Below are 27,665 nucleotides of genomic sequence, written 5' to 3' on the forward strand. Positions count from 1 at the left end.
CTTCACATTTTGTTGCTGATTAATGAGACTGCACATCTTTTCATTAATCGGGCTTTCTGTGAAATGCTTGCTGGGGTCTTTTTCTTTTTTCCTTTTTGTGCCCTGCCTTGATCTCAGTGAAGACCTTCTCCCATTCTCCAGGAATCAACAGTTCAGGTCTTGAAATGTGGACCAGCTGTGCACTGTGTGGAGGGCATGCCTACCTTCATCTCTTCTGCACGGTGACCAGGTGTCCCTGCATTTCCTTGTCAAGTCCACCTTTACTTCACTGCCCTGTAGCTCCATCTCTGTCCTCCACCCCCATCCCCCCACAGAGCCCCTGAACACCTCATCTGACCAGTGACCAGTTTGTCTGTCCTGGCCTCCCGCTCTGCACCTCTCCTGTTGCTGTAACTTATGAATGTGTCTTAACACATGTTGGTTGTGGGTAAGATGGAATCCAGGCCCTCGTGTACGGGAGGCAGATGCTCCACTGCTCAGCTTCCCTCCAGCCCTTATGGATATATCCTGGATAGCTAGTAGACAACTCCTTGTTCTTGAAGAGTTTTTAAAAATCATTTTTCCAAGTTCCATTAAAATATTAAAGGTTGGGGAAACAGCTCAGTTGATATCCGCTCAACCTGGTAGCCTATGCCTTTCATCCCAGCACTCAGGAGGCAGAGGCAGGTGAATATCTGGGAGTTTGAGACTAGCCTGGTCTAGGCCAGCCAGGTCTACATAGTAAGACCCTGTCTCAGAAAAAAAGTCATATAAGACCTGAGTTGGATCCCTAGGACCCACATTTTAAAAAGCCAGGCATGGTGGTCCATGTGTAATCTCATTGCTAGGGGAAGTAAGGATCCCTAGGGTTTGCAGTCCTCGCTGGGGCTCAATCAGTGAGCCCCACATCTCAGTGTCAAAAACATAAGGCAGGCAGCACCTGAGGCCTGGCACCCGAGCTTAACCTCTGGCCTCTCACACCCCCACACCTTAGAAACAGAAACCCTAAAACTACATAGAGAAGTGCCTCAGAGCATTCCAGAAGCTGTCGACAGTCCTCTCTTCTGCGTGTAACTCAATACCGTCTTCTGTTGTAGAATTTCATAGAAACAGATAATGACGGCAATGGCATTCTCCGGCGCAGGGATATCAAGAACGCACTGTATGGCTTTGACATCCCCCTCACCCCAAGGGAATTTGAGAAGCTTTGGCAAAGGTAAGTACATCTGCAGTGGAGCTGTTCTCATGTGTCTGGCTGTGCAGTTCCTCACCAGGGTCTTAGGGGAAGTGTCCATGCACATCCCTCACCAGGGTCTCAGGGGAAGTGTCCATGCACATCCTTCACCAGGGTCTCAGGGGAAGTGTCCATCCCTCACCAGGGTCTCAGGGGAAGTATCTACACACAGCCCTCAGCAGGGTCTCAGGGGAAGTGTCCATGCACATCCCTCACCAGGGTATCTACGCACAGCCCTCATCAGGGTCTCAGGGGAAGTGTCCATCCACATCCCTCACCAGGGTCTCAGGGGAAGTGTCCATGCACAGCCCTCACCAGGGTCCCAGGGGAAGTGTCCATCCACATCCCTCACCAAGGTCTCAGGGGAAGTGTCCATGCACAGCCCTCACCAGGGTCTCAGGGGAAGTGAGGTGGGAATGGGCTTCTGTGACTGTATCCAATCCTGTGTCCTGTGTCATCCTTCCTGGTGGAAAGGAGCTGTGGCTGTGGGGTGGACACACTGGTCCTCAGGCCTCTGAAGAACTGGGGGTAGTCCCCAGCAGCAGTACTGAGTGGAGAGATCTGAAGAGTCGTAGTTCAGGCTCCTGGTTCCTCTGCAGCAGAGTGAGAGATCACAGTCCCCCCAGCTCTCAGGGGACTCCTTCAGCAGAGATGACAAAGGTGACGGCAGTCTGCCCAGGCCTAGAGGTGGCAGCAGTCTATGCCGACAAGCTGGTGGTTATGGAGGAAATCCGCAAACCTTGACAACTTAGAACAGTTTTCCAGGGGGCGCTCTTAAACTGGAAGACTTAGCATTTTAGACTCAGTTGATTTGAACCAGGCCCCTGTGTTGATGCCTGAGTCTCCAATATACTAACAGTGCAGTGTGCTCCGAGCTGGCAGTGTGGCAAGCTGTAAGCTGACAGTGCCTTGAGCTATGAGCTAATAGTGCGCTGCGCTCCGAGTTCACAGGCAGTGAGCTATGAACTAACAGGCAGTGAGCTGTGAACTAACAGGCAGTGAGCTGTGAACTAACAGGCAGTGAGCTGTGAGCTTTGAATGACTTCTTTCTTCAGTACGTGCTGGTCAGCCCTCAGGTCCCTCGGATGTGGGCACCAGCATCGCATGCCCACTGGGGGTCATGCTCACTGAAGGTTACGTTCCGTTTTCAGCTTTCCACCTGCCCATGGTGGAAGACTTAAATACAGGCGGCGTCTAGAACTGGGTCTATCTTTGCTGCCTAACTGACAAATGCAGCTCGGGGTTACTACGTGGGAGGCTGGGACTCCGTGTGTTCCGGGGGGAAGGGCAAAGGTAGATTGAAGAGCTCATGGCTGTGTCTGCCGCATGGGATCTCTCCTTAAGAAGGGGCCATACACGTGCAGGAGAATCCAGGAGTGTGTACCTCCAGTATCCGGCGGGAACAGAAACTTAGGCTTCATTCAAGGAACGGAGACAAAGATGTCGGAAGGTCTGGAAGCCTAAAAGGGACCAAAGATGTTCCTTGGGGACCAGGAGCCAGAGGAAAAGCCGAGGAAGGAGGGCTCCACAGAGATCTCCAAATTCCACCCAAGTGCCAGGGTCCCGAGGAAATCGGGGTGTCTCTTACAGATCATAAAACTGCCTCCACCCCAAGAGCCATATCTGGATGCTGCCATAGAAGCTGCTAGAGTCCCAGTTGACACTGAGCAGGAGCTGCCACCACCACTGTCACAGCGGGACTCTGACCTCATCTGCCACCCGTTGGTCTGGATCTCCTTGGAACAGCAGGGTGAGGCACAGAGGTCCTGCCGAAGGATGAACAAGGAGAGCTATGGGGAGGGAGTCACCTTTCAGGGCGACTGCCCCTGGAAGCCAGGGCAGCCAGAAGACAGACAGCAGGACTTCCAGAGAGGAGGTGGTGTGGCCATGCATGGCAGCTTAACTCCATGGAGGCCAGGTCACAGTGGACCGTGTCCTGAGGACCAAGGGGCAATAGGAAAACAGTCTGGACAGACCCCCATTCTAGAAACCTCCCTGGGTTGCAGGGAGGAAGGGAGTTGCAGGAGGCTAGCCTGGAGCTCAGAGGCCAACTGGGCAGGGCTCTTGGTTCCAAGCAGGAGGAGGCTGAAGGCTCTCCAGGAAGAGAGAGGAAGGGAAGGAGGCAAGGGTTGAGGATTCAGGAGGCGGTACCAGCCTTTAGCAGCCTGGAAGTGGGATAAATGAGAAGGCAGAAGCTCCCGGGCTGTGATGCACAGAGCAGCCCACACACTCAGCCACGGGGCGCTGGGCTCCACCGGGACGGTGCAGGGTACTACTCAGTGCTTGTGGAGAATACACAGCATGTGCAGGCAGAACCGTCAGCCAAATGGAAATTCAGATTAGAAAGAGTTTGTTCAGGTGAGATCAAGGAGAGCAGACGGCAGGCATGTGGACTGGATGTCACCTCTTCATCCCATATCTGCCCCCTACCACCACCGCAGCCCCCCCTACACACACCAGCTTCTCTCAGAGCTGCGGATGAAAACAAGCCAGCTCTCCGCTTTTGCGGCAGGAGGCGCTGTGAGCAGTGAGGACACCCCCTCAGGGGTTCTCAGGACATCAGCAGCCTCCTCCAGCTATCCTAACACTAGATTGTACCCCGAAACAGCAGTGAGCCGGTGAACCCTGGTGCTGACAGTGTAAGGGAGGCAGAGCGCCCCTCCGTTCCTGATAAACAGGACCCAGGAAGTCTGGAGCCTCTTGGGCCCACATGATGCCTACCAGCTCAGGGAGTCTGGGCGTGTCCCAACGATATCGGAACAGGGAGACGGCAGAAAGGCAAGGAGGGAAGCCGCGTGGGTCTTCTGAAAACCTGCCTGTACGAGAACACAACAGATCCGGGGATAAAAGGCTTTCAGCCTCCATTATTCACTCGACACTTACTTGAGCCTATGAAGTGCACTTCTTAGTGCCGTGGATTAGCCTGGAAGGGCCTGCTTTATGCTGTGGAGATACATTAATAAACTGACCCCACATCTCAGCGGCTCAGGGTCCTCCATATTCCCCTCTTCACCCAAACTCCACTGTGCGCCTGAAGCTTCCAGAGGACATCTCCCTCCTAGGAAGTGAGGAAGACTCAGCTTTGGAGGCAGCTTCAGCCTCTCTGTGGGTGCTCCCCCAGCAAGTGGGCACTGTAGAGCTGGAGGGCCACACATGGGCTCATCTCGTCGCCAGGGCTGGCACATAGGGATCGGGCTGGCTCTGGGGGCTGATGGAACAAAGGAATGCTGCCCACTGAAACCAGCTCTGGAGCTGTGAGCCTGAGCTCCCGGGAGCAGCCTGCACAGCTGGACTTCAGGGAGCTACCGAGGACCCCTCATCATACATGTGCTCACCTTCAGTCACGCTGTCACGCTGGAGACTCTGTCTAGCTCCTGATGCCCCCAGTGTCCACGCAAGCTCTAGGACAGGACGCCTAGGCTGAGCCTGAATCAGCAGCCATTGAACCCATGAAGCCGGGCATCGGGGAAGTGCGTCCCATGAGCAGAGTTTCTGGAAGGAGCTGAGGATGTGCCCCTTACTATGGAAAAAGCCTAAGACATCAGCCTGTCCAGGGCCCACAGGGTGGGGCGGGGTGGGGCCTCCCCTGGAGTGGCATTGACGCTCTGAGGCCTTCAAGGCCTTATTCCACCAGGTGGGACTCAGCTGACTTGAATCCAAAAGCAGCTTACTGGAACTGTGAAGAAAACCTGTTATGGATGTGTTGTTATGGTAAAAGAGAGGATGCTGTGGGAACGCTGCTGCCAAGTCAGGAGTTCTGTGGAGACCAGCAGGCATGGAGACCAGCTGATGTGGAGACCAGGAGGCCCCATCTAGAAGCTGGAAAGCACTCAATGCTGGTTTATGCTCAGTCCTGGCAGGGCCTTACGTTGGGTCTCAGTTATAAACTAATACTTTTACAGTATGATGCTGTGTGTCAGTATTCAAATCTAACCAAGCACTCTGAAAGAAGCCATGCTGTAGGCCATCACTCCCGTTCTCCATTACCAGGAAATGAGGTTGCCCCTGTCATCACTGAAGGCAGAGTGAAGCCTGGATACCCTGCGTCGATGTCAACTGGGTGACATCTAGACACAGTATGCCCCGAGATGGAGAGGCTCCGTGGGCAGGGCCTGCATCTGAGAAAAGAGGATTGGCTGGGACAGAAACATGCTACCAACGAGGCCCAGCATGGGAACCTTGCCCCAGGCTGGAACGGTGAAGAACTCCAGCAGGTATAGAAGGAGTCTGTGCCCCATGGCTCTGTGCAAGGCTAGAGCGCTGCTATGCTTGGGAGAGCAGAGGGTGTGGCCTGGCACAGAAACGGGGCCACATCAGAGGCCACCTCACCTATTGCAGTTCTGTCGGGATTTGCCAAATGTGCCCAGTGGGCACCAGCATGGGAACCTCTTCACATGGTCTGGGTCATCTGCAGGACACATCCCATAGCCTTGACCATGCCCTTTCCCTCTGGTCCACGGTACTCAAAAGTCCTGAAGTGTAAGAGTCCAGTGTCCACATAGCACAAAGGACTAACTCTCAGCAAACCTGAGCGATGGGTGTGCATGTCTGAAGGTCCCAGGCGTGACTGATCACAGGGCACACCAAATGGGCAGAAGTCACCTGCCTGAATCGTGCATTCATGGCCACTGCTGTGTGCAAATGCAAGCTTTTATGGGGCCTCTGCTCAGGACACGTTTTCCTTGGCACATCTGTTGCACAGCCATTTTAAAATTCAACCTTTATAGGCAGTTGGTTTTTTTTTTTTTAATGTTGCACAGAGGATTGCATAATGAAGAGTGAGGTTATGTAAGCAGAATTAGCTCTATGATTATCCACATTCATAGCAATATTTTTTTTGCAACTGTGCAATCTGCTCCTCCATGTCTCCGTGATGAGAAGAGCCTGTTTGTGATCTTCATTAATAAAGTAATTAAGAAGTGCCTTTTCATTCAGCCCAAGTGTCACGGCAGAGAGCAGGCTGTGGGGGAAATCTGTGCCTTAGAAGCGCACTGTCTCCATCTGGGACACACACACACACACACACACACACACACACACACACACACACACGGGTCACGTGGTTGCAGCAAGCCTGCCTTGGGCCTGTGAGTTGGGAGCAATAGATAAGATATAATGGTGCCTTAGGAAGCTTGCATGCACTAGGAGACATGACCAGGACCCAGCACATGGTAGAACCCATACTTGGCTTGCAGCAGCCAGCAACAGCAAATGCAGACCCTGCCTGGACGTCCCCATAAGCATTAATTGTTCCTCACCAGCCCCTAAGAATTCAAGAGAGATCAGGATCATGGGACTTTAGACCTGGGAGGATAGAAAGGTTTCCCTTGGGGTGGACCATGAGAAGGATGGTCAGCAGCTCTCCTGTGGGGATGGGGGCCCTGGGAACACTGTTGGGGAATGTCTTACTTGAGTCACATGGTACATCACTCTGGTGTCAGACTAGGTGCAGCCCTGAGGCTAGACAGGTGCTCTGTCTGTGCTTTGTTCTATTTAAATATTTTTTAGATTGATTTATGTTATATGTATGAGTGTTTTGCCCACATGTATGTATATGTGTCCCACATGTGTGCCTGGTGCCCTAGGAGACCAGAAGAGGGCATTAGATCCCCTAGAACTGGAGTTATGGGTGGTTCTGAGTCACCATGTGGATGCTGAGAATCAAACCCAAGCCCTCTGGAAGAGCAGCCAGTGTTCTTAATCATTGACTTACCTCTCCAACCCCATGTGCATTGTTTTAAAACTCCCAGGCAAAGGCAGTCTGTACTTTCCTGGGTTTAGAGTGTCAAGGTCACGCTAATCACACACACCTGGGAAGGCTTCTGGGCTCTTCATAAGTGGTAACAAGCCCACAAGGAAGCTGTCTCAAGCCCCTATCCTGGAGGGCTGCCATGGCTCCTGGGAGTTGGTAGGGCCTTGCTAGGGGTACCAGGGTAACCTGAACTGCCTCAGCTGAGGGACATAAGCCACCAGAGGATGACTTCCTCACCCATGTCAGAGACAGGTCTGTTGGCTGAAGGGTCCACAGAGCACAGGGGGACCAGAGGCTAGGAGGCAAGGCTACATCTCCCATAGGCATCCAGGCAGGCCCACTAGCTTAGGGGCACAACGATAGCCTTTTGACTCCTGGCATCCTTGCATACTGGAGCACAAGAACTCACACCCTTGCCACAGCTGCCAGCTCTCTTCTATCCACCGCTCTGCCTGTGGGGAGAAGTGGCAGGGCACAGTATGGCCATTCTCGGGGCGGGGGGCAGGGAGGGGCGGTCTCTTGGGTACCACGCAGAGCGATGCCTCCTAAAACCAGCATGGTCCCCTCAGGGGAACTGGGCTTGCATGCCTTAAATGGAAGAACCTGTGCCTTGTAGCTCCTAAGTTAATCTAGGAAAACCCACATCTGTAGATTTCTCCCTTTTCCTGGGTGAGCTGTGGGCCAAGATCTTCCTGTTAAAAACAAATGCCTCAAAAAGGAAAAAAAAAAAAAAAGAAGAAGAAGAAAATGGTCAATTTGCCTTAAAAATTTTATTGAAGTAATTCTATTCTATGTGAATAGCATCAGGAGATAAAACCCCCATTATTCCTTTTTTAATGAATTATAATTCAGAAAAATCTTGATAACAGAAAATGACTTAAAAGGCACAATGCACAAGTTCCTATCTTGTTTTCCTTCTAGGCGCTCTCGCTGGGTATGTGTAATTGGCGTCTCTTCAAAGTGGGAACAGGGGCTTTTAACATCCTCGAATCAAGTGGTATTCATTTATTGAGGCTTCAAGATAGAACATGCTTCCTGAAAGATTTTCTCCTAGCCCTTAGCACAGCTCCATTTACAGGGAGGGGGCTGAAATAAAAATGTGTGCACAGGGGGTTTCAGTTTTCTGGATTTGCCGTTGTGTTCCCACAAACATGGCAGCTGTGTTATTGGGGTCCATTCTCTTAGGGCAGGTCACCCTGGTGATCAAGTTAATAATGTACTTGTGGGTCACCTAGGGGTCCTGTTAAGTATAGGTGCAGATAGGGTCAGAGGCACGGGCTGAGACTGTATTTGTGATGAGTCTGTTGGGCTTACTTGTACCCAGCAAGGAAGAAAACTTCTCCCAAATTGCTGATGTGGTCTTGGACCCTAAATGCCAGCCCACCTTCCATGCCACGGATGACAGCATCATTTTTGTTTTTTTAAAGCTATGACACCGAGGGAAGGGGTTGCATCACATACCAAGAGTTTCTGCAGAGACTTGGCATTCGATACTCAGCGAAGGTCCACCGGCCCTACAAGGAAGACTATTTTAACTTCCTGGGTCATTTCACGAAGCCCAAGCAGGTCCAGGAAGAAATCCAGGAGCTGCAGCAGATGACTGAAAGGTGGGTGTGTCAGCATTGGGGGCTGCTTCTGGAGTCTGTCCTCCTTCACCCAGACGGTGAAGGCTGTGCTGACCGGACTTCTGTGAGGCTGTGACATCATGCACCATTGTAAAGCCTAGAAACCAGCTCTGCCCAAAGAGCCATAATACAGGAAGCTTCCCACGTGTCTTTCCCCAGCCAGTCACACCTCACATGCTCTTTCATATTTGATTAGCTCCCCTTGAACATCGGCCCTTCCTGGTTGTGCACTGCATGGTGCCTGCGCCCCACTGTGGCCCATCTAGAATGTAGGCACCACAGGATGTCTGTGACACCCCACAGGTGCCATGTAGGCTCCTTTAAATGACTACATGGATGAATGAAAGGCTGTGGTTTGACTCAGCACTTCTGCTTTGAGGATTTATTCCCCAGGATAACCCAGAGCTGCTTAGCAATTGCACTGGGTGGTGTACATCTTGAGTCAGCATGCAGGCCTTGGGGAGTAGGACCTGGTGTCTGCCTATTAAAACATTGCTGGGCCAGGGGGTGGTAGCACACGCCTTTAATCCCAGCACTCACGAGGCAGAGCCAGGCGGATCCCTGTGAGTTCGAGGCCAGCCTGGTCTACAGAGCGAGATCCAGGACAGGCTCCAAAGCTACACTGAGAAACCCTGTCTCAAAAAACAAAACAACAACAACAAAAACCACTGGAATGCATGTGACAGTGGTCTACAGGCCATGAGGGTTTAAAATGTTTGCATGAATAGACCAGGATGTCTGTGCCTGAGCAAGGACAGGGAGACACTGAGTGAAGGTGAATCACTGGATATGTAGCTCGGCTGTGGCTGCTCTTGATTTTACCTATGTGTGTGAGACTGCCCCTTGCTTGTCCTTTCAAATGGCGGGACTCAGCTCTCCTCCCCACCCCATGCCCTGCATGGCACCCGAGGTAGTGGAAAAGGGGGTGCTGAAGAACCCCTAAAGGATGCAATGAAGACACAGACACAGAGCAGAGTGGGAATGAGGTGGGCTTAAGAGACAAGCAGGTGGAATTTACCCCTGGATTATGTGGAAGTCACCGCACCACAGAAACTGCAGGCGGAGAATTGAGTTTGTGAAATTCAGTGTAAAATACGCACAAGGTTGGTATAAATCAAATATGCCACAAACTGATGAAAAGTGGAATTTATCTTCAGCAGACAGGGCTGGCCTCATTACCCACAAGGGTCTTCACTCCCGTCTCTCCCCCCACGTGTGAGTAATGAGGCTCCTTGGCCCTTCTGAGTGAATGCGCTTTCTCTCCTCTGTGCTGGTGACAGTTTAGGGATGAGCTGGAGATATACATGCTGTGTGACTCTACATTCTGATCCTTAGGACCAGACAGTTCATGCACACTTGCTTGACCTCCTGCCTCAGTGGCACCATCTTACCAGAGAAGACAAACACCTGATCAGCTCCATTTTCTAAAAATTAAAAAAATAAAATAAATCATCTTGGCCCAGGCATGGTGGTGCCTGCTAGTAATACCAGTGCCGAAGAGGTGAAGAAAAGCAGGTTGTTGGGACTCACTGGTCAGCTGGTCTTAACCTGGAGAGTTGCAGGCCAGGAAGAGACCCTGTCTCAAAGTGATGGCTTCTAAGGAGCAGCACCCAACAACACCATACACACCTGTACACACACATAAGATATTGGCTTGCAGGAATCAAATAATGACTGCCCATCGGGGTGACTGGCTTTCGGAGCTCAGATCAGATTGGTAGGTGAATTGAAGGAGGAATGGAATAATAGACTTTTGTCTCAATCGCAAGGAGTTGGTTTTGCTGGGAGTGCCCTAGTGCATGCTGGAGGTGAAGCAAAGGCTTCTGTGGTCCTGTATTCGTTCTCCGGGCCCTTCTTCTGCTCTGCAGAATGAGAGTCAGAAAAGCCACAGTGAACATCCACCCAGCATAGACCCTTCTAGGATGCACATGGAGAGGGGGCAGCTGAACCCAGCAGAGAAGGATGTGAACAGGACTCAATGACTACAAGGTCACAGCTGGGTCCTTCTCAGCCTCACTGGCCAGAGCCAGAAGAGGACAAGACCCCAGAACAGTACTGCTGCTCCGTGTGGGCCAACAGTAGCTCTGTTTGGCAGTGTTCTTCCATATCTGCTCCAAGCCCTCATTTACTCTGTGCACATGTTTACTCTGAAAGGGAAATAATTGCTGCTCAGAAGACAGTCCAAGAAATGCTGAATGCCTCCATTTTCTAAAAATATGTATCTCCCAAAACTGTTTTGATTCCCTCCACTTTCATTCGCTTTCATTTTGAAGAGCTAAGTGGGGTAGCATTGTTGTGGTGACAAGCAGGGGCTCTGTAGCATGGGGCTGAGTCCTCAGGACACCGAGCAGCCCACGGCAGGTGCTGTTGGCTACACTCGGGGCACCCCGCATGCCCACCTGGGCTGGATGCCAGTGTCAGGAACCCCTGGCAAGATAGGAGACCCACAAGGGAAGGGCCTGGACCTCCACATGGCTTCTGCCAAATGCCACTCCCTCTGCCGACCAACCAAGGCCTCACTGCAGCCTGCCTCTCCTGCATTCAGACAGTCTTGACTCAGTGGTTTCTGTCCAGGCTTGCTCAAGGAGCCACCCCACAAATACCAAGTGGAGATGATGGACAAGAGCCAGAACAGGCAGAGTGTTTAGAACGGATAGCCCATTCTGTCCCCTCAGAGACAACCAAGAACCAAGATGGCACCTGAGCCTACCAGGTAGGCATTTTCCTCAGTAGCTTAGGAGCAAGATGCTCAGAGACATGGAAGAGTGACAGGATTTAGACAGTCTGTCACAGGCCGTGCTAAGTAGGGGAGGCAGGAGAACGCATGTGCAGGTGTGCATGTGTGTGCTGTCCATGTGGAGGCCAGAGGTCAACCTCAGGTGTTGTACCTCAGGGGCCATTCTCCATGTGCTTTGAGACAAGGCCTCTCAGTGACCTGGAGCTTGTCAATTAGGCTGGGCTGGCTGACAAGACCCAGAGATCTGCTTGTCTGTGCCTTCCCAGTGCTGGGATTGCATACGAGGTCACCATACCTGTCTTTCTCACATGGATGCTGGGGATTAAACACAGGTCCTCACATTTGCGTAACACATACTCTACCAAGTGAGCCCGCTCCACCCTGCTCCAGTCCACTGAAGTCGGGAAAGTCTTCCTCCAGAGTAAACCACAGGGACTGGAACACAGGCTGCAGGAACAACCCTGAGTCCACACTGCCTGTCCTCATGTACCCAGTGGGCTGAGGCCCCCTGGCAGGGCCACTGAGAAGATCCTGTGTATCAACACACTGTGGGATGATGGCTCCTGCTTTGTGAGTCACACACAGGTGGTGGCCTTGCTTCTAGAACTGGAAACACCTTATCAGAAGAAGAAGCCTGGGCTGAGAGACAGCTCACCAGTTCGGAGCATTTGCTGCTCTGCCAGAGGGCCTGAGTTCTGCTCCCAGCAGCCACATCAGGTTAACCACAACTGCTTGTAACTCCAGCCCCAGGGGATCTGGCACCCTCTTCTGCCCTCCAAAGGGCACCCACCTTCACGTACACAACTCACATCTAGGCACACATGTGCAAAATATTTATAAATTGTAAAACGTAAATCATAAATTGTAAAAATAAAATAAAAAGACGAGGTGTCCCAGGATGCTCCTTGTTCACAATACTGACGGCCCCCCGGGCCTGTCCATAGCCCTTGCTCACTGTCCCCCCTCTAGTCCTGTCACCTGGGTGTTGGCCAGCTAGTACCCCTGTGAGATCAACTCCAGTGTTCAGGATGGCAGTCCATTGCCGCTATGGGGCTTGGTGGTTCCTCTCACCGGCTCTTTTGCTTTCCTACCAACCCGCAGTGCTATGCACGTGTCCTCTCCATATCCCCAGACTTGTCCTCTCTTTGATCTTAGTTCTGCTGAGGGTGCCTATTTGAGGCCGTTGTGTGCCCAGTACCCACAGCAGCCCATGCACATAGAAGGCGCACACAAGCATTTATTGAGGGTAAAGGCATTTTCCTTACCTACCAAGTTAAATTCTTGGTTCCCTTTGAAAACCACCCACTCTAATACAAACACAGGACCGGCATTTCTCCAGGGCAGTTTTGCTAACGATAGCGGTAATAAAAAAACGATAGTGCCTGATAGCTTTTCTCGGGGACACCTTGTCATGTAAACATTGCACCAAGCCTGCAGAGCACCTTCCAGATTCGCTCCTGGCTGAGCAATCACGTTGTCACCGTAGAGTGGGCATCAAGAGCTGCTTTTTTCCTGGCTTTAGGTGTCTGAGGTGGCTTCTCTTTCAGGGAGAAACTCCTGGACCGTTATGAGGAGATCAGCAAGGCACTCAATGTGCTAGACAAATCCAAGACGCCTGCACCCCTCTGCAAGGTGCAGAAGGTGCTGCAAGAATGTGGATGTCCCCTGAAGGAGGAAGAGCTCGTCAGTCTTCTGAAGAGGTTGGCTGCCCTCCCTCCCTCCCTCCCTCCCTTCCTCCCCTCCCCTCCCTTCCACCCTCCCTCCTCCCCCTTCTTCCCTTCCACTGGGGTGGTATGCTGTTCTTTTCCCTTCTCCTCCGTCTACTCACACAGCCTTTGACCTTGAGGTAACCTCCACTTGTTGCTCTGCTGTTCTGTGGTTTAGCCAGAAGCAAAGAGACCAGTTTGACGAGGGCTTAACTTCTCCCAGTGCCCAGTTCCTACAAAGCATCATCAGTCCTTTTGTCCCAGCCCTGCCCCTGCCTCCTACCCCGACAGTCAATAGCTTTTAGCTGGTGCACCGCCTTGGAATGGAACGTGTCCTTTTCTAGATGGCAAGCTTAGATCAATACTTCTTGATTCATTTATTTTTTTAAACTTGTAAGCATTGTTGACGGCTAAGGAAGACATGGGCTTTGGTCTGTGTTTCCACTGTCTCCCGTCCACCCTCCATTTCCACCATCTCACACAAACACACAGAACGTACTGCACAGTGCTCTGTGTTGCTGGCCCTGACTCTGGGGGGCCCACAAGCAGGACCTACCTTCTGGTGACCAACCATCACTTTTCCTCTCCACACAGTACTCTCTCCAGGGTCATGTGACCACTTTTCCTGTTGGCTTATGGTCCTGGTTCCTTGTCACCTCGGATAAGTCACCAGCTCACCCAGTGACAAACGTCTCCATCCAGTGTGTCCAGCCTCCTAAGGCATGCTCTTTTGTGTTCTGTGATTTGGGGAAGTTCTCTTGACTTGGCTCATTAAGTGAGTTCCTTTCCTTTGTTCATCTTGAAGCTCCTGTTGCTGAACACGGGGCCACCCTAACTTGATCCCTCAAAGGTTTCGATCTTTCTCCATTAATTTATATCTCTTACTTTTCACTCGGGATTTTGGGAGGGTCCTGGAGGTTCTCACTGCCAACTCTTGTTCGTCCTACTACCTTCCAGTATTCAGTACTCAGGCTTGTCCTTGAGTGTCCTTGTCTTACAGGGGGCATCCTGTTCTTAGTTCGTGGACATCCGGTCTCATTTATCAGAAATTAACAAACTTTTTCTTGGTGTGTGTATAACACGAATCTTAAAAGGTCTTATAATTAAAAAAAAAAAAACCAGAGCCAGATATTAGGGTGAAAGCTGAAAGATCAGAGAAGCAGAACAGCCAGCCACTAGTTCTTACCTCTACCAAACCCTCAGCCTCAAGAGAGCCAGTTCCTGTTTCCTCACGCCTTATATATCTTTCTGTGTCCTGCCATCTTACTTCCTGGGATTAAAGGTGTGTGTCACCACTGCCTGGTTCTGTTTCTCTCATGTAGCCCAGTGTAGCCTTGAACTCACAGAGATCCAGATAGATCTCTGCCTCCCAAGTGATAGGATTAATGGTGTGTGCCACCACTGCCTGACCTCTATGTCTAATTTAGTGGCTGGCTCTGTCGTCTGATCCCCAGGCAAGCTTTATTGGGGTACACAATATATCACCACATATGTGTGGGGGGGGGGTGTTGGGGCATGCTTCAGTGGGTAAAGGCATTTGCCACCAAGCCTGGCCATCTGAGTTTAATGTTCTGGGTTCTGGAAGGAAAGAAGGAATTCCCACAGGTTGCCCTCTGACCATGCATGTACATATGTACTCATGATTAATACATCAATAAAAATTTAAAGTCTTTCAAATACAGTTTTCTTTACCTGAGAAATCTGTCCTCAGTGTTACATTTGCAACAGTCCTTCATGTTGGGCGTGTCTTTCAAAAGCATGCTTATGTTACCAGGGATGCTGGGAGCAGAGTAGAAGGAAGTTCCCCAGAGAGGTGAGTCTGTCATGGTTCAAACTACAGGGAAACCTGACACCTTATCTCCTTGGGGTCCCTGGGGATGCTCAGATTTAATGAAGACTAGAGAGTTGTCAGATTAAACACAGGGCTCCCAGGTAAACGTGAACTTGAGGCAAATAGTACAGCACGTGTCCCACAACACACTCAGGATGCGTTAATGCTGAAAAACATCTCTGTCTGTCTGAAATTCTATTCCTGGGAATCCTGGACACCGTGGGAGGACTGCAGAATTACTTAGTAGGCTGCCCTGAGTCAGGCCCTCAGTATATCCAGTTCCCAGCCCCGAATTCTCTTCAGAAGGACAGTTGCCCTGGAGACAGAACTCGAGGTCTTTGACCACTCAAATTCTCTGGCTCCCAATCCTGTCTCCCATGTGACTTTTTTTAAAAAAAAGATTCATTTATTATGTATACAGTGGTCTGCCTGCACAACAGAAGAGGGCACCAGATCTCATTACAGAGCCACCATGTGATTGGTGGGAATCGAACTCAGGACCTCTGGAAGAGCAGCCAATGCTCTTAACCTCTGAGCCATCTCTCCAGCCCTGCTGTGCCTTCTGGCAAAGAGACTGTTGTGCCACATGCATCCCATGTAGGGACACTCTGCACTTCCCTCTGCTCCTTTCGTGATCTTTCTTTCTGCCTTTGGGATCGATCGTGTGGTTTGCAGCTGGCGTGCCTGGGTACAGATTTGTCTGTGTTTGCCTCGCTTCGTGGACCTGTGGCTTGGTTCCTCCCATTTCTTTGGGAAGTCTCAGCCGTTATTATTAAATGTGGGCAGGTGCCGGGCAGTGGTGGCGCACGCCTTTAATCCCAGCACTCGGGAGGCAGAGCCAGGCGGATCTCTGTGAGTTCGAGGCCAGCCTGGGCTACCAAGTGAGTCCCAGGAAAGGTGCAAAACTACACAGAGAAACCCTGTCTCGAAAACAAAAACAAACAAAAAAAAAAAAAAAAAATTAAATGTGGGCAGGCCATCGTAGTTTCCCCCTGCTTCTGCTGCAGGGCCCCTGTCTGTCCTGGGAGTCTGTGTCTCCCTTTCTGCTTCCTCAGCCCCTCTCTTTCTGGCCTGGGGTCTCCTTCCCCTCAGAGCTCATGCTAGTCATGGCTGTTTTAACTTCCCTGTGGCTGGCCACACTATGGTGGGGATTCTTGCTTTTCTCTTCAGACTGTATCCTTCCCTGCCTTCTAGAACGCAGTATGACTGTTACTGACAGCTCAGCACACTAAATGCGTGCAGGGAGGGAGGCATGTGACTCTGGACAGGAGTTGAGCTGTTTGGTGTTGTCTCTGTCACCAAAGCCGAGGGCTGCAGGTTGCTCACACCATTTGTCTCTACTTTTTTCCTGGGTTTCTCTAGGAAGCGCTTTGAAACGGTGCCCAGATCTTGGTTGTCATCTGTGACCCTTCCACTGTCGGCCTGTGGTGAGGGCTTGTTGGTCAAGGGTTGGGTTCTGTGGTGTGATGGAGCTGAGCCCGTGGCCCTGGGCTGCCCACCCTCAGGCCTTTTATAAAGCCTTCTCTCCATAAGCAAGACAAGAAGTCTGTCAGGGCTGCAGGCGGCTCGGCTGGCCTAAGTGGTGCTCAGATGAGAACCATGTCGGAGACAGCTCTGGTGCATTCACAGGATACTCTTAACCTTTCCAGAACATGAAGGACCTTTCCCGGGTCTCCAGAAAGAAAAGCTGGCAGGAGTCCTGAAGGTGAAGCCCACAGAGTGCTGGGCACTGAGACTGGGCCACGTGACTCCCTCGCACACTCAGCCTCTCCAGCAGAATCCTGCTAGCCCGGAGTCTGTCTGTGCGTGTGCCTGTCTTTCCAGATTTCAGGGCTACATTTTCACTGTGACCTCACTTTCCTGATGGGTCCAGGGAAAGTCATAGGCATCCAGTGTGTTCAGTTTCTTCTTGATGGACTGAGGGCCATGCTGCTGAGTCTGCCCACAGCCTAGCCTTTGATTTCCTAATTCCTATTCTCCCTTTTCCAGAGTCCTTCCTGAAGTAACTTTCTAGAAAAGGATAGACAAGAAGTACGTTTCCTGCATTATTTCATTCTGAAATGTTTTCCCTCATACAGATTGTTAGCTTGTATGCACAAGGAAGAGAGTGATTTTCCTTTCTGGTTTCAAAGACATTGGTTCATTATGTACATGCTGCAAGAAGCTTACTGCTAGTATGAATGTGTGAGTGTGTGTGTGTGTGTGTGTGTGTGTGTGTGTGTGTGTACATGTGTCTCTATTGTATGTGCATGTGCATACTGTGTGTTGTATGCATGTGTATATTGTATAATATAGTGTGTGTTTATATATAGTGTATATTATAGTATGTATGTGTGTTGTGTGGTATGTGCATGCATGTATGTTTATGGTATGTGTGATGTGTACTTCATGTGTGTTTGTGTTATGTGATGTGTGTATGTATATTTATGTATATATGGTATGCATGTATGTGGTGTATATATGCATATATGTGGTATGTGTGTGGTATGTATGTATTATATCATCTATGTGTGTGTGCTGTGTATATATGTGAGGTGTGTGTTTGTGGTATGTGTGGAGTGTGGGCATATGTTATATAATATGTGTGATACATGGAAATGGAGGGCCATACCATCTTGAACTGCTCATGCGTTCTCTCCTTTCAGGGTCTCCTCGCTGAATCTATTTCTAGCTGAATAAGACTTGATATGTTCAATGAATAAATCATGGGAAAATAGATGCAGATAAATAATTAGTTAAATGCTTCTGAGAGATTCTTGTTAAATCGTAGTTAGACTTGATACTTTTATAAACAGCACAAAAGGCCTCGGAGCGTCTGCGCTCCACCTTTCAATGGGTGATCAACTTTTCTGTGCGTGGAAGCCTTAATAAGGATCCATCACTCAGTCGCTTGTTCCTCCTCAAAGACCCCTTGATGATAAACATCTTGGCTATTGGTAATTACATGTAGATTATTCGTTCCCAGATCCAAAATAGACTTCTCTAAACCCCAGCGAGGAGGTTCGCATATGCATTTGCTTTATTGCTGCATTTTAATACAGCGCTGGCAGCTCCTCCCTGCACATGAAGCGGCGCTGATTGTCTGTCTCCGTGGGTCCCTGTCACGTGATCCAGGCCACCGCAAGCAGACTGGGCTGCTCTGCAGCTGCAACTTGCAAAGCCAGGCTCTTGCCTCTCCTTCAGCCCCTGGAAACTTCTCTCCTGCTCGAGCTTTCCTACTCTGATGCTTGATCTTCTCTAGCTGACGGAAAATCCAGGCACTCAAGGGCCCCAAGAACTTAATCACAGAAGTAGCAGCCTTTTGTTTGTGTGCACACATGTGTGCAGGTACACATGCACATGTGTGTACATACACATGAATGTTGTCTGCCTATTATTATTATTATTATTATTATTATTATTATTATTATTAAGATAGGAAACTGGCCTATAACTCACCAAGCAGGCTATGCTAGCAAGCCCCAGGCATCCATGTGTCTCCTCCACCTCCACACCTAGCCTTTTGTTTTTGTTTAAAAAAAAAAAAACAAAAACGGGGTATAGGATCAAATTCAGATCCTTGTTCTGATTCAGCAAGTGCTTTTCCGTCTGAGCCATGGCCCCAGCCCAGGAGCTGGGAGCATGAAGGCGTGAAACTTTACTCTGAATCACCAGTGTCCTTAATAAACACACTGGGTGTTTGTAGGAAACTCTCCAACCTTGCTCAAGTTATTCTTTCGGAATTTAAGGGAATGGTTTCCCAGTCTGAGTTGAGGGCACACAGGGGCTGTCATTGCGGCATGGATGTCCTTGTGGGGACGTAGACTGAGATGGAATTTTTATTGAGGAAATAATAAGCTGGATAGGTTTTGCACAATACCCTTGGAGAGCTTTTGGCTTGACAATCTCATTTCAGTCAGACTCGGGAAAGAATCTAGTGTGTCTGCCTCGGTTCTCCCATCCCTGTACTGTCTCCGGTGTGCTCCTTCTGAGTCCTACGACCACACCTCCCTGCATACCCCATAGTTAAGGCCACCGCTATGACAAGAACTTCCTGTCCAGCTTGTAGCTCAGATGGCTGAGGCCCAGTGAGTTCTGCTATCTATCCTCCTCAGGCAGTCCTTCCACACATGCCCCAGGGGTGGGCCAGCATCTTTCACCCAGCAACCCTTGCTGCCTCCTGCTCTTTAAGCTCTGAGCCCCAGTGCCTAGCCGTCAGGTCCTAGGTCTTCAGGACAAGGCAGCCCATGGCCTCACCTCTGGGGCAACTCTTAGTCTTAATTATCATAGCCCTCACCTTGTTCCTCTTTGTGGTGGCATCCATGTGTACACATCAGAAACCAGCACAAGCGGGCATGTGCCAGCAGGGTGGGCACCCTCCCTTCCTCTTCAAATCATTCTCTTCCCCCCACTGCCCCTGTATCCTGCAACTGTTTGTTGAATGAATAAGCAATTTTTTTTCAATGAATCTATTCTTTTCTTTTGTGGGAGAAGCTTGGGCATCAGTGTGCATAACAGTTGCGTCAATCCCCTCGACTTGTTGAGAGCACTTGAGATCCACAGGACAAGCAAAGCTCAGCCGAAAGAAAAAGACGAAAGCACACCAGTCAACTTCTCCAAGCTGAACCCCGAGGAGGTGGTGAAGAACATGCAGGCGATTGTGGACTCCTCCCAGCCTGCTTTGGTAAAGGTATGGTAGATCGCAAAGCGCCTCATCATGTAACTCGCCTCCATTGCTCCCAGCGCCTCCAAGCCCTGTCCAGATCCACCTCTCCCCAGTCCAGGTGAGGTTGCTGATCAGAGCAGCTGTGCCTCCACGGTTAATCTGTAAAAAGCCACCCTGACACCTCTCTGCCCATTGAGGTGGATTCAGCAAACACCAGGCAAGCTGAGGCCACAGGGCCAGGCAGAGAAGACAGAGGGTCAAGGAACAAGCTGGAGTCACAGGGCCCGTGGTAAGATGAGGCCAACACCTCAGGCTGTGTTCAAACACTTGTACTTCGGCACGCATGTGCCCACATTCGTACACACAAGTATAATTTGTTTTAAAGAGCAGAGAGGCTGGGTGGTGGTGGTGCATGCCTGTAATCCCAGCACTCGGGAGGCAGAGGCAGGCAGATCTCTGTGAGTTCAAGGCCAGCCTGGTCTATAGAGTGAGTTCCAGGACAGGCTCCAAAGCTACACAGAGAAACCCTGTCTTGAAAAAACAAACAAAAAAGGGCAGAGAGGCTGAATGGCAGTGGCTGACACACCTCACGAGCTCTCAGTGTGCTTAAGCAAGTGACCCATGGGGGTGAGTGATGTTCAAGTGGCCTTCAAACGGTTGAACAGGACAGGATGTGTCACAAAGGTGGCTGTGGAGGAGACCAGAAAGCCATGGATTATCTGAGGAGAAGGGTGTTTGGCCACTCTCCCCTAAGTGACCTCATTTGTGTGATGTGGCACCTCAAGCCATGCTGGTGATTTGGAAAGAGTGATTTGGAACTATGCTCCTGAAGGTGTGTCCCCAGCCTGGTCCACAGGTGGCTGAGGTCGGCATACCAACCCCATGTGACAACAGTCAGCTCAGACTAACAGATTGCCAAAGGCCACTAGGACCAGGTGCATGAGGCCCTCAGCAGGAAGACCCCCCCACACACACACACACAACATCGCCCCAGCTTCCACACCAGGAGGGCTTGGCTTGCACTGATGGAGGCTTCCAGAGCTTTGCAGTCATGCCCCTGCCTGCAGGGTGCTTTGGTGGGGTACCAATCCTCATGAGAACCTATGGATTTTCTCTCTCCTTGAGCACAGCCTACAGTCTGGGGTCATTCTTTCTGTTCTGCAGGAGGGGGAACCGAGACTCAGGGTGAATGAACTTGCCATAGCCTCACAGGCCATAGGTAGCAGAGCCGTGAACATGCCTGGAAAGAGAAAAGGAGCAGTCCATGCCCTTTTCCAAATCTGGGAGGCCTAGCTGGTCATACTGGCTCACACCTGTTATCACATTGCTTGGGAGGCTGAGGCAGGAGAATTGCAGCAGGTAGTAGATCAGCCTGACCTATGTAGAAAGAACCCTGTCTCTGGAGAAATGTTGTAGAGATGTTTTACTGAGATGCGTTACAGTCTATGCTTACCAGTAACATCAAGGTCAGTCTCTTAGATTATAAAGCCCTCCCGGGCAGAGGCTCCCAAGGCCACCTCTAAACTTAGATCCATCTACTCCCTCCATGTAAGGAGGTAAGGTGGGCTCTTGGATCCAAAAATGAGGGGCAATGGAGAAAGATACAGAAAGTTGGTTTTGGACTAGCCAGCTGGGAGATGCCACAGAACTTGGCCTCCGTTCTACAAAGCCAGCACGCCAGTATCTAGCTCTCTGTGAGGACTTAGCGTCCCAGGTCGTTAACCAGAAGCAAAGGGGAAGGTAGCTTCACAACGTGGCATCCATGCGAGCTGTAGGAGGCCGGGCATCCTCAGACTTGTCAGTTTCAGGACCAGCCAAGTCTCCCAGTTTCTGCATGTTGGCCCTTTTTTCAGATTTCGGGAAGCACCATGCAGGAAACAGAACTCCATGTTGAGGGTGGCTTGTTCTTCTTTGAGCTTCCAGTGCCACAGCTTGGCATCTCTCAGGATGTTTCTGAAGCCGGGGACCGTGGCCTCGGGAGGAACCCCAGTGGTTCCTTCTGAGAGCGCTCTTTGTGTGGCCTGAGGTTGTATAGCAGAGAGTGCAGGAGGTGAGCTGTGGAGTGGAAGGAGGCTGAGGGGAGGGAAGAAAGGGAAGGGTGAGGCTGGTTCAGGATGGCCACCAGAGGGGCATCCGAATCCATCGCTCAGGGCCGCTGCAGATGCCACATACCTGTCTTGTTTCCGGACAGTTTAGCAACACTGTGCCCTTGCAATGTCCTATAGATTTCAAAGCCCTTCCCTACTCAGCTCCTATACCCGCGTGCTGTGGCTAGCAGACTGAGTTTCCACACAGACGCCAGGGAGCTTCTGGCCCTGTGGCTGGAGGGAGCTGGACCCACATCGCTTCTCAGCTGTTCCCCAGCACGTCACGGTGTCATCTCCCCACACCACATGGCTTCTAGCATCCTCACAGTCGTACAAACTAGCTCATTTCGCTGGCTCTTCTTTCAGATCGTTCTGCCTGTGGTTCCCACAGCCTTGTACTCTCCAGTCAAAGACTCCCTCACAACCACCCTTAGCCAAGTCTGCCTTTATGGAGAATGTGCTGAGGCTGAGAGAGATCAGGACTTAGCGGAGCAACTCAGGCCAGGACCAGGGCCAGGGACTGCCCCACCGTGTCCCCCTGTGCCCTGCTGTGCCCTGCTGTGCTCCACTGCCTCAGTGGCTGCAGGCTGAAAAGCTTTGTAGCATTTTGTTTACATGTTCTCCCCGCCCCAAGGTGTGCCCAACTCACACAGATCTAGAAAGCAGGCTCAGGGGAGGTGGGCTGGGGGGTTGCAGGCATGCTCAGTTTTTGCTTTTAAAACCAGCATCTGAAGTCCATCACTTGATACAAACTTCTTAGTGCAATAAGAATGAATGATTTTGCCAGGCCGTGGTGGCGGTGAACACCTTTAATCCCAGCACTCGGGAGGCAGAGGCAGGCAAATCTCCGTGAGTTCAAGGCCAGCCTGGTCTACAGAGTGAGTTCCAGGACAGGCACCAAAGCTACACAGAGAAACCCTGTCTCAAAAACAAACAAACAAACAAAACCCAAGAAAACAAAACAAAAAAAGAATGAATGATTTTGTTTCAACAGATGGGGGGGAAATGTGTGTACTTTCTCTAGCATGTTTTTACACCTTCCCAGTTGATGACTGCACGACTTGACCCGCGGTTTGTCATGATTACCACACGGCCCGACATGCAGTGTGTCAGGATGACTGCGTGGGTTGGCTCACGGTGTAGGCACAGCTCCTCAAGCACAGGCTCAGACGTTCGTTTGCCCGTAACACGTACCAGCTTTTCTTGTTTATTTGTTTGTTTTAGGCCTTTTCTGCGCTGGATAAAGAGAACACAGGGTTTGTGAAGGCTATGGAGTTCGGAGACGTCCTGAAGAGTTTCTGTCAGAAGCTGACAGATAACCAGTATCACTATCTTTTGAGGAAACTGAGACTTCACCTAACACCCAGCATACACTGGAAATACTTCCTGGAGAACTTCGGCTCCTTCCTGGAGGAGGTAAGGCGGCGTCCTGCAGCACACAGCTGACTCCAACACCATCGTCAGAGCATCCCAGATGAAAGACTGATAAGCTCTGTGGAGTGCTGGAAGGGAGAGTGTGTCCTCTACTTTGTGGAGAAGCTTGCTTTGATTTGGTGGTTTTGCACGCAGAGTCCCTTAGATCCCGGAAGATGGTCTGGCGTCCAGAGAAGCGAGGCCCACTGTGTCCAGACTGCGGGCTGCACTGGCAGAGCCCCAGGGAGAGGCGGATACAGAGGTGTGGTGGGTTCTGACAGACTGTGCGTGGAAGGTAGCAGCCCCCTGGGAAGCCAGGGGAGACTTCAGGGCTGATGGTCATGGCTGCCCACAGGGCTCTTCTCTGTCATCTCCGGAGAGTGGCTCTGGAGGGACTTGTCACTCATTGCCAGCTTGCTTCTTACGGCTGCAGAAGTGGGTCAGCATCACTGACAGCAGTTCCAGCCTAGCTGAGCGAGGGGACACCGTTCCACACTGCACTCTGTGCCGAGGGGGTGGGAACACAGTTGCTGTGACCCCTGCCTTGATGGAGGGAAGAATTTAAATGGAGGAGGGAGAAGAGGGTGCAGGGAACCGCAAGAAAGCTCATGCTAGATGGGGCTACTGTTCTCTGAGCTGGCTGCTCTGGGCCTTTCTGGATGTCCTTTCCAGTGGCCTGCCTCTGTGTGACCATGTGTTGAACCATGTGTCCTCGGTCATATATTACAGATAAATCCCTAGAGAGGAGACAGCCAGAGCAGGTGGCAGGGACCTGCTGGGTAGGCACCACCTCATAAAATGCCAATTTTATAGGTGACGAAACTGGGTGATCTCCCCAGTGAGTGAGTGTGGGCTGATGTGTGAACCCAGGAGGCCTGGCTTCCGGGCTCCCATTTGTGAAAGTCCTCCTGCCTCAGCCTCCCAGTCTGGGGACGACAGTCATGAGTCAGCATGCCCAGTTTTCACTGATGTTAATACATCGGCTTTAGTCCTCTCATAAGCTGTTATAAAAATAATCTCCATATTAAATGGAAATATTCTCTGTCAAGAGCACGCTAGTGTTCGTGTGTGTGTGTGTGTGTGTGTGTGTGTGCGTGTGCGCGTGCGCGTGTGTGTGTGTATGTGTGTGTGTGTGCTGGGAGCATGTAGGCCATCTTGGGTTTCCTCCACGATAGACAAAGCACTAGCCTCTGTGCCTGTCCCCTGTGACACACATACGTACATATAGGCACATGTGACGCATGCATATAAACACGCATGTGCAAGCATGCTTGGAGGTACGCACACACTGCTGCTCCACATGAAATGCCCACTGGTTCTGAGGCTGCCTACAGTCTCTGAGGTGGCTGTGCAGTGCCCACCAGGCTTCCTGATGCTCCCCGGCCCCGCCAGCCCTCTGTGCTTTTAGCCACATTAGCCTCTGCCTTGGTGTTAACCAAGTCAGGCTGGAGACATTTCAGGCCCTTGTCACAAGTCTGTAAGTCGCAAAGACCTCCTGGTCTGTGGCAGGATTTTGATCTCCACATCCGGTGGCCATTGTTCTCCACTGTGATTATGCTTTTCGTCATCTTATAAGAAATACATTGTTGTACAGATTTCGGAAAAGGCTGCAGTCACGCGACCCCCACAGTGACAGTGACTTGTCACACTGTAAGAGTGCAGTGAGCTCCGGTTCATCCCTGGGTGATGTTTCCTCACTGTTGACCAGGTGAGGGAGGTGGACAGACCGCCTCCACCAAGGCATGTTCCTGCTTCTTCTCCCCACAAGGAAGGCGGTTTCCAAGCCGATACCTCTGCCCTGCTTTGAAGATGGCTTTTTTTCTGTTTTCAAAGCATTTGACACACTTCCTCCAACAAGGCCACGCCTCCTCATAGCGTCACTCCCTGTGGGAGCCATTCTCTTTCAAACCACCACACTTGTCCATTTGGAGTCACCTGTACGTGTATATGTTTAGGGCTGACCACGTGGGGCTAGACAACCTATCAGGGGGCTCATCTTGGGAGAAGTCTGGTTCTCCTCTTAGCAGTCATTCATTGCCTGTACCTCTTCATCTAGGGGCGAAGCCTTGTGTGATTTCCCCCATCCACCATGGCATGCCCACCGATGTCATTGTTTAGGCAACTGTGTTTTTGAGATATCACGGCTGCCACCCCACCGTCATAGCTAGAAGATACAGGCTCCCCGCAGACTTTTGGTTCTCTGGTTTTTAGCCCTCCCTTCCACACAGTGTTTCCCAAGTCTCAGGAGTGGGGTTGTTTGGTAGATAGATCAGCTGGGACTGGGCACCCTGCGGTCATCTGTTCTCTGCATTTTGACCAGTTCTGACTTTCTGTGATGTCCCCATCCATGATGTCTCCATCTTTAACGGTCTCCATCTGCTGCAAAAGGAGCTTCTCAGATGAGGCGTGAGAGCTGTGGTACTCATCTGTGGGTCTAGGGATAAGTGTTTAGAATGCAGTTAGGAATAGTGCTGGCTTTGGAAGGTGCCGGCCCAGTTTCTCCATGGGTGCTGAAATCCTAATTCTGGTCATCATGCTTGCATGATGAGCACTTTATGTACTGAGCCCCCCAGACCCTGTGTGTCTGCATTTGAAAGACTCCCAGAACAAAAATGCCCAGATCAAAGGGCAAGGATATCTTTATTGATCTTGAAAGCAACTTCCTATAAGATATTTTTTTCCTTTTTTTTTTTTTTTAATTCGGAGCTGAGGACTGAACCCAGGGCCTTGCACTTGCTAGGCAAACACTCTACCACTGAGCTAAATCCCCAACCCCAAGATATTTTTTAAACAATTGTCTGTATTAGATTGCATCATATGAAATCAACATATTTTTTTTTAAAGTCTCAGGTGATTGAATGTGGACAATACTCATGGCTTTAGGGAACATCTGTGGAAGCCACATGTGTCCCTCACACTCTAGTTAGCTTGAATTCATTGCTTTAAAGGGAAGAGTTGAGACTGTCTGTCCACTCAGCAGTGTGGTTGTTTTGGGGTGTGAGGTGGTTTGAAAGAAAATGTCCCCCAAAGGGAGTAGCACTAACGGGAGGTGTTGCCTTGTTGGAGTAGGTGTGGCCTTGTTGGAGGAAATGTGTTACTGTGGGGGCGGGCTTTGAGGTCTCATAGGCTCAAGCCACACCCAGTGAGACAGACCACTTCCTGTTGCCTGTGGATCAGGACTCTCATCTCCTTCTCTAGCACCATGTCTGCCTGCATGCCGCCATGTCCTGCTATGATGATAATGGACTAAACCCCTGAACTGTAAGCCAGACCTTTAAATGTTTTCCTTTGTAAGAGTTGCTGTGGTCATGATGTCTCTTCACGGCAATAGAAACCCTAACTGAGACAGGGTGCTTCTCTCCACCTCTTTTGCATGGGTCTTTCCAGGCAGACTATGTACAACAGGGCTTGGGGTCTGCTGGAGGTTTTGAGAAATCTTGTGATTCCTTCTATAATTACTTTTAATTTAAAAAAGATTATATCTATTTGTATGTGTCTGGGGTGTGTGTATACATGCTGTCTAGAGAGGCCAGAGGTGTTGGATCCCCTGGAGCTGGAGTTACAGGAAATCACAAATCACCTGGTGTGTGGTCCCTGCCTTCCAGAGTGCCCGTTCCAGCCCAGGAGACAGTGAACAAGGGCTAGGTCACATGCCTGATGCTAGGGTGTACTGCAAAACGAGTGGGAAGCTGGAAGCAGAATTGTATGAGAGGGAGACTTTATGGGGAGGGGCCTTTCCCCAGACAGTTAGGAATGATCAGGGTCCACAGTTGGACGGAGGAACCTGTTGGTGTGGAGTCACTGGTGTATGGATAAAGGTGTGAGGTCTTTAGGAAAGGCCGTCAGAGGTGTGCCAGGCTTAGGGTGGAAGCGTCCAAGTGTGTACAACAAAAGACCCGTGGAGGACAAATGTGGAAGAGGCAGGGCCTGTACTTCAGTGGTCTGCCATCCCACCTCAAGCGCCATTATGTCCTCACACAGGACTCACAGGGTTAGGAGGTGCCACTAAGGCTCTACTTGGAGCTCCTCACAGTAGCTGTTATGTGTTCTCTTTATAAGAGTCAACCTCACCTCCAGACACGCTTTGCCCAGTACTCCATGAGGGTTCTCGAAGAATGGCCCATGGAGTGGGGTGGCTGCTGCCACCCCCTGTACACCTTCATTCATTAGGGATGAACTGTACCACAGTGAGCCTGGTCTAGGAGGATGCAGCAGAGAGGTAGCTGCACCCCACCCCTGCACTCCCCCCAGGGTTCTGAAGACACCTGCCTGAGAGGTGCACACTTAAGCCTGGATGAAGCAGAAGATTGACGTTTACCAGGATGCTAAGCTGAGCCAGGGACCACAGGCTCGAAGGATCATAAGGCCCTGTCAAAGGAACCATGGCACAGGAACCATGTGTGTGTGTGTGTTCCTTGTCCTGTTTACTCAGCAGTTGGAGCAGGAAGTGGGGACAGAGCCACCCACCAGTTCCTGAGAGTTTTTTCAGAGCTAAGTGCCTTGCTCTGGGCCACAAAGAATGACTGGGGACCCCCATCCCATGTGATTGGGGGGGGGGGTGGAGGGAAACTGAGGCTTTCATCACCGAGCCTGCTACAGCTTAGTTCCAGGCTCTTCACCAGGAGGGAAGAAAAGTCAGAAGTAATAGGGTCGGGT

General features: G+C 50.8%; 1 protein-coding gene across 2 annotated transcripts in view; it reads left to right on the forward strand.

The window, feature by feature from the left end:
• Nucleotides 1–27,665, forward strand: part of Efcab6 (EF-hand calcium binding domain 6) — a 188,341-nt gene that overhangs the window by 137,184 nt on the left and 23,492 nt on the right. For both annotated transcript variants that reach the window (XM_059248006.1, XM_059248008.1), the window contains 5 exons: nucleotides 1,077–1,195; nucleotides 8,393–8,572; nucleotides 12,875–13,027; nucleotides 19,338–19,533; nucleotides 22,821–23,012. In XM_059248006.1, coding sequence (XP_059103989.1) covers nucleotides 1,077–1,195; nucleotides 8,393–8,572; nucleotides 12,875–13,027; nucleotides 19,338–19,533; nucleotides 22,821–23,012 — 840 coding nt within the window. The remainder of the gene's footprint in view (nucleotides 1–1,076; nucleotides 1,196–8,392; nucleotides 8,573–12,874; nucleotides 13,028–19,337; nucleotides 19,534–22,820; nucleotides 23,013–27,665) is intronic.

The sequence above is a fragment of the Peromyscus eremicus genome, chromosome 20 (genome assembly GCF_949786415.1).
Source record: "Peromyscus eremicus chromosome 20, PerEre_H2_v1, whole genome shotgun sequence".
In the NCBI taxonomy this organism is placed as follows: Eukaryota; Metazoa; Chordata; class Mammalia; order Rodentia; family Cricetidae; genus Peromyscus; species Peromyscus eremicus.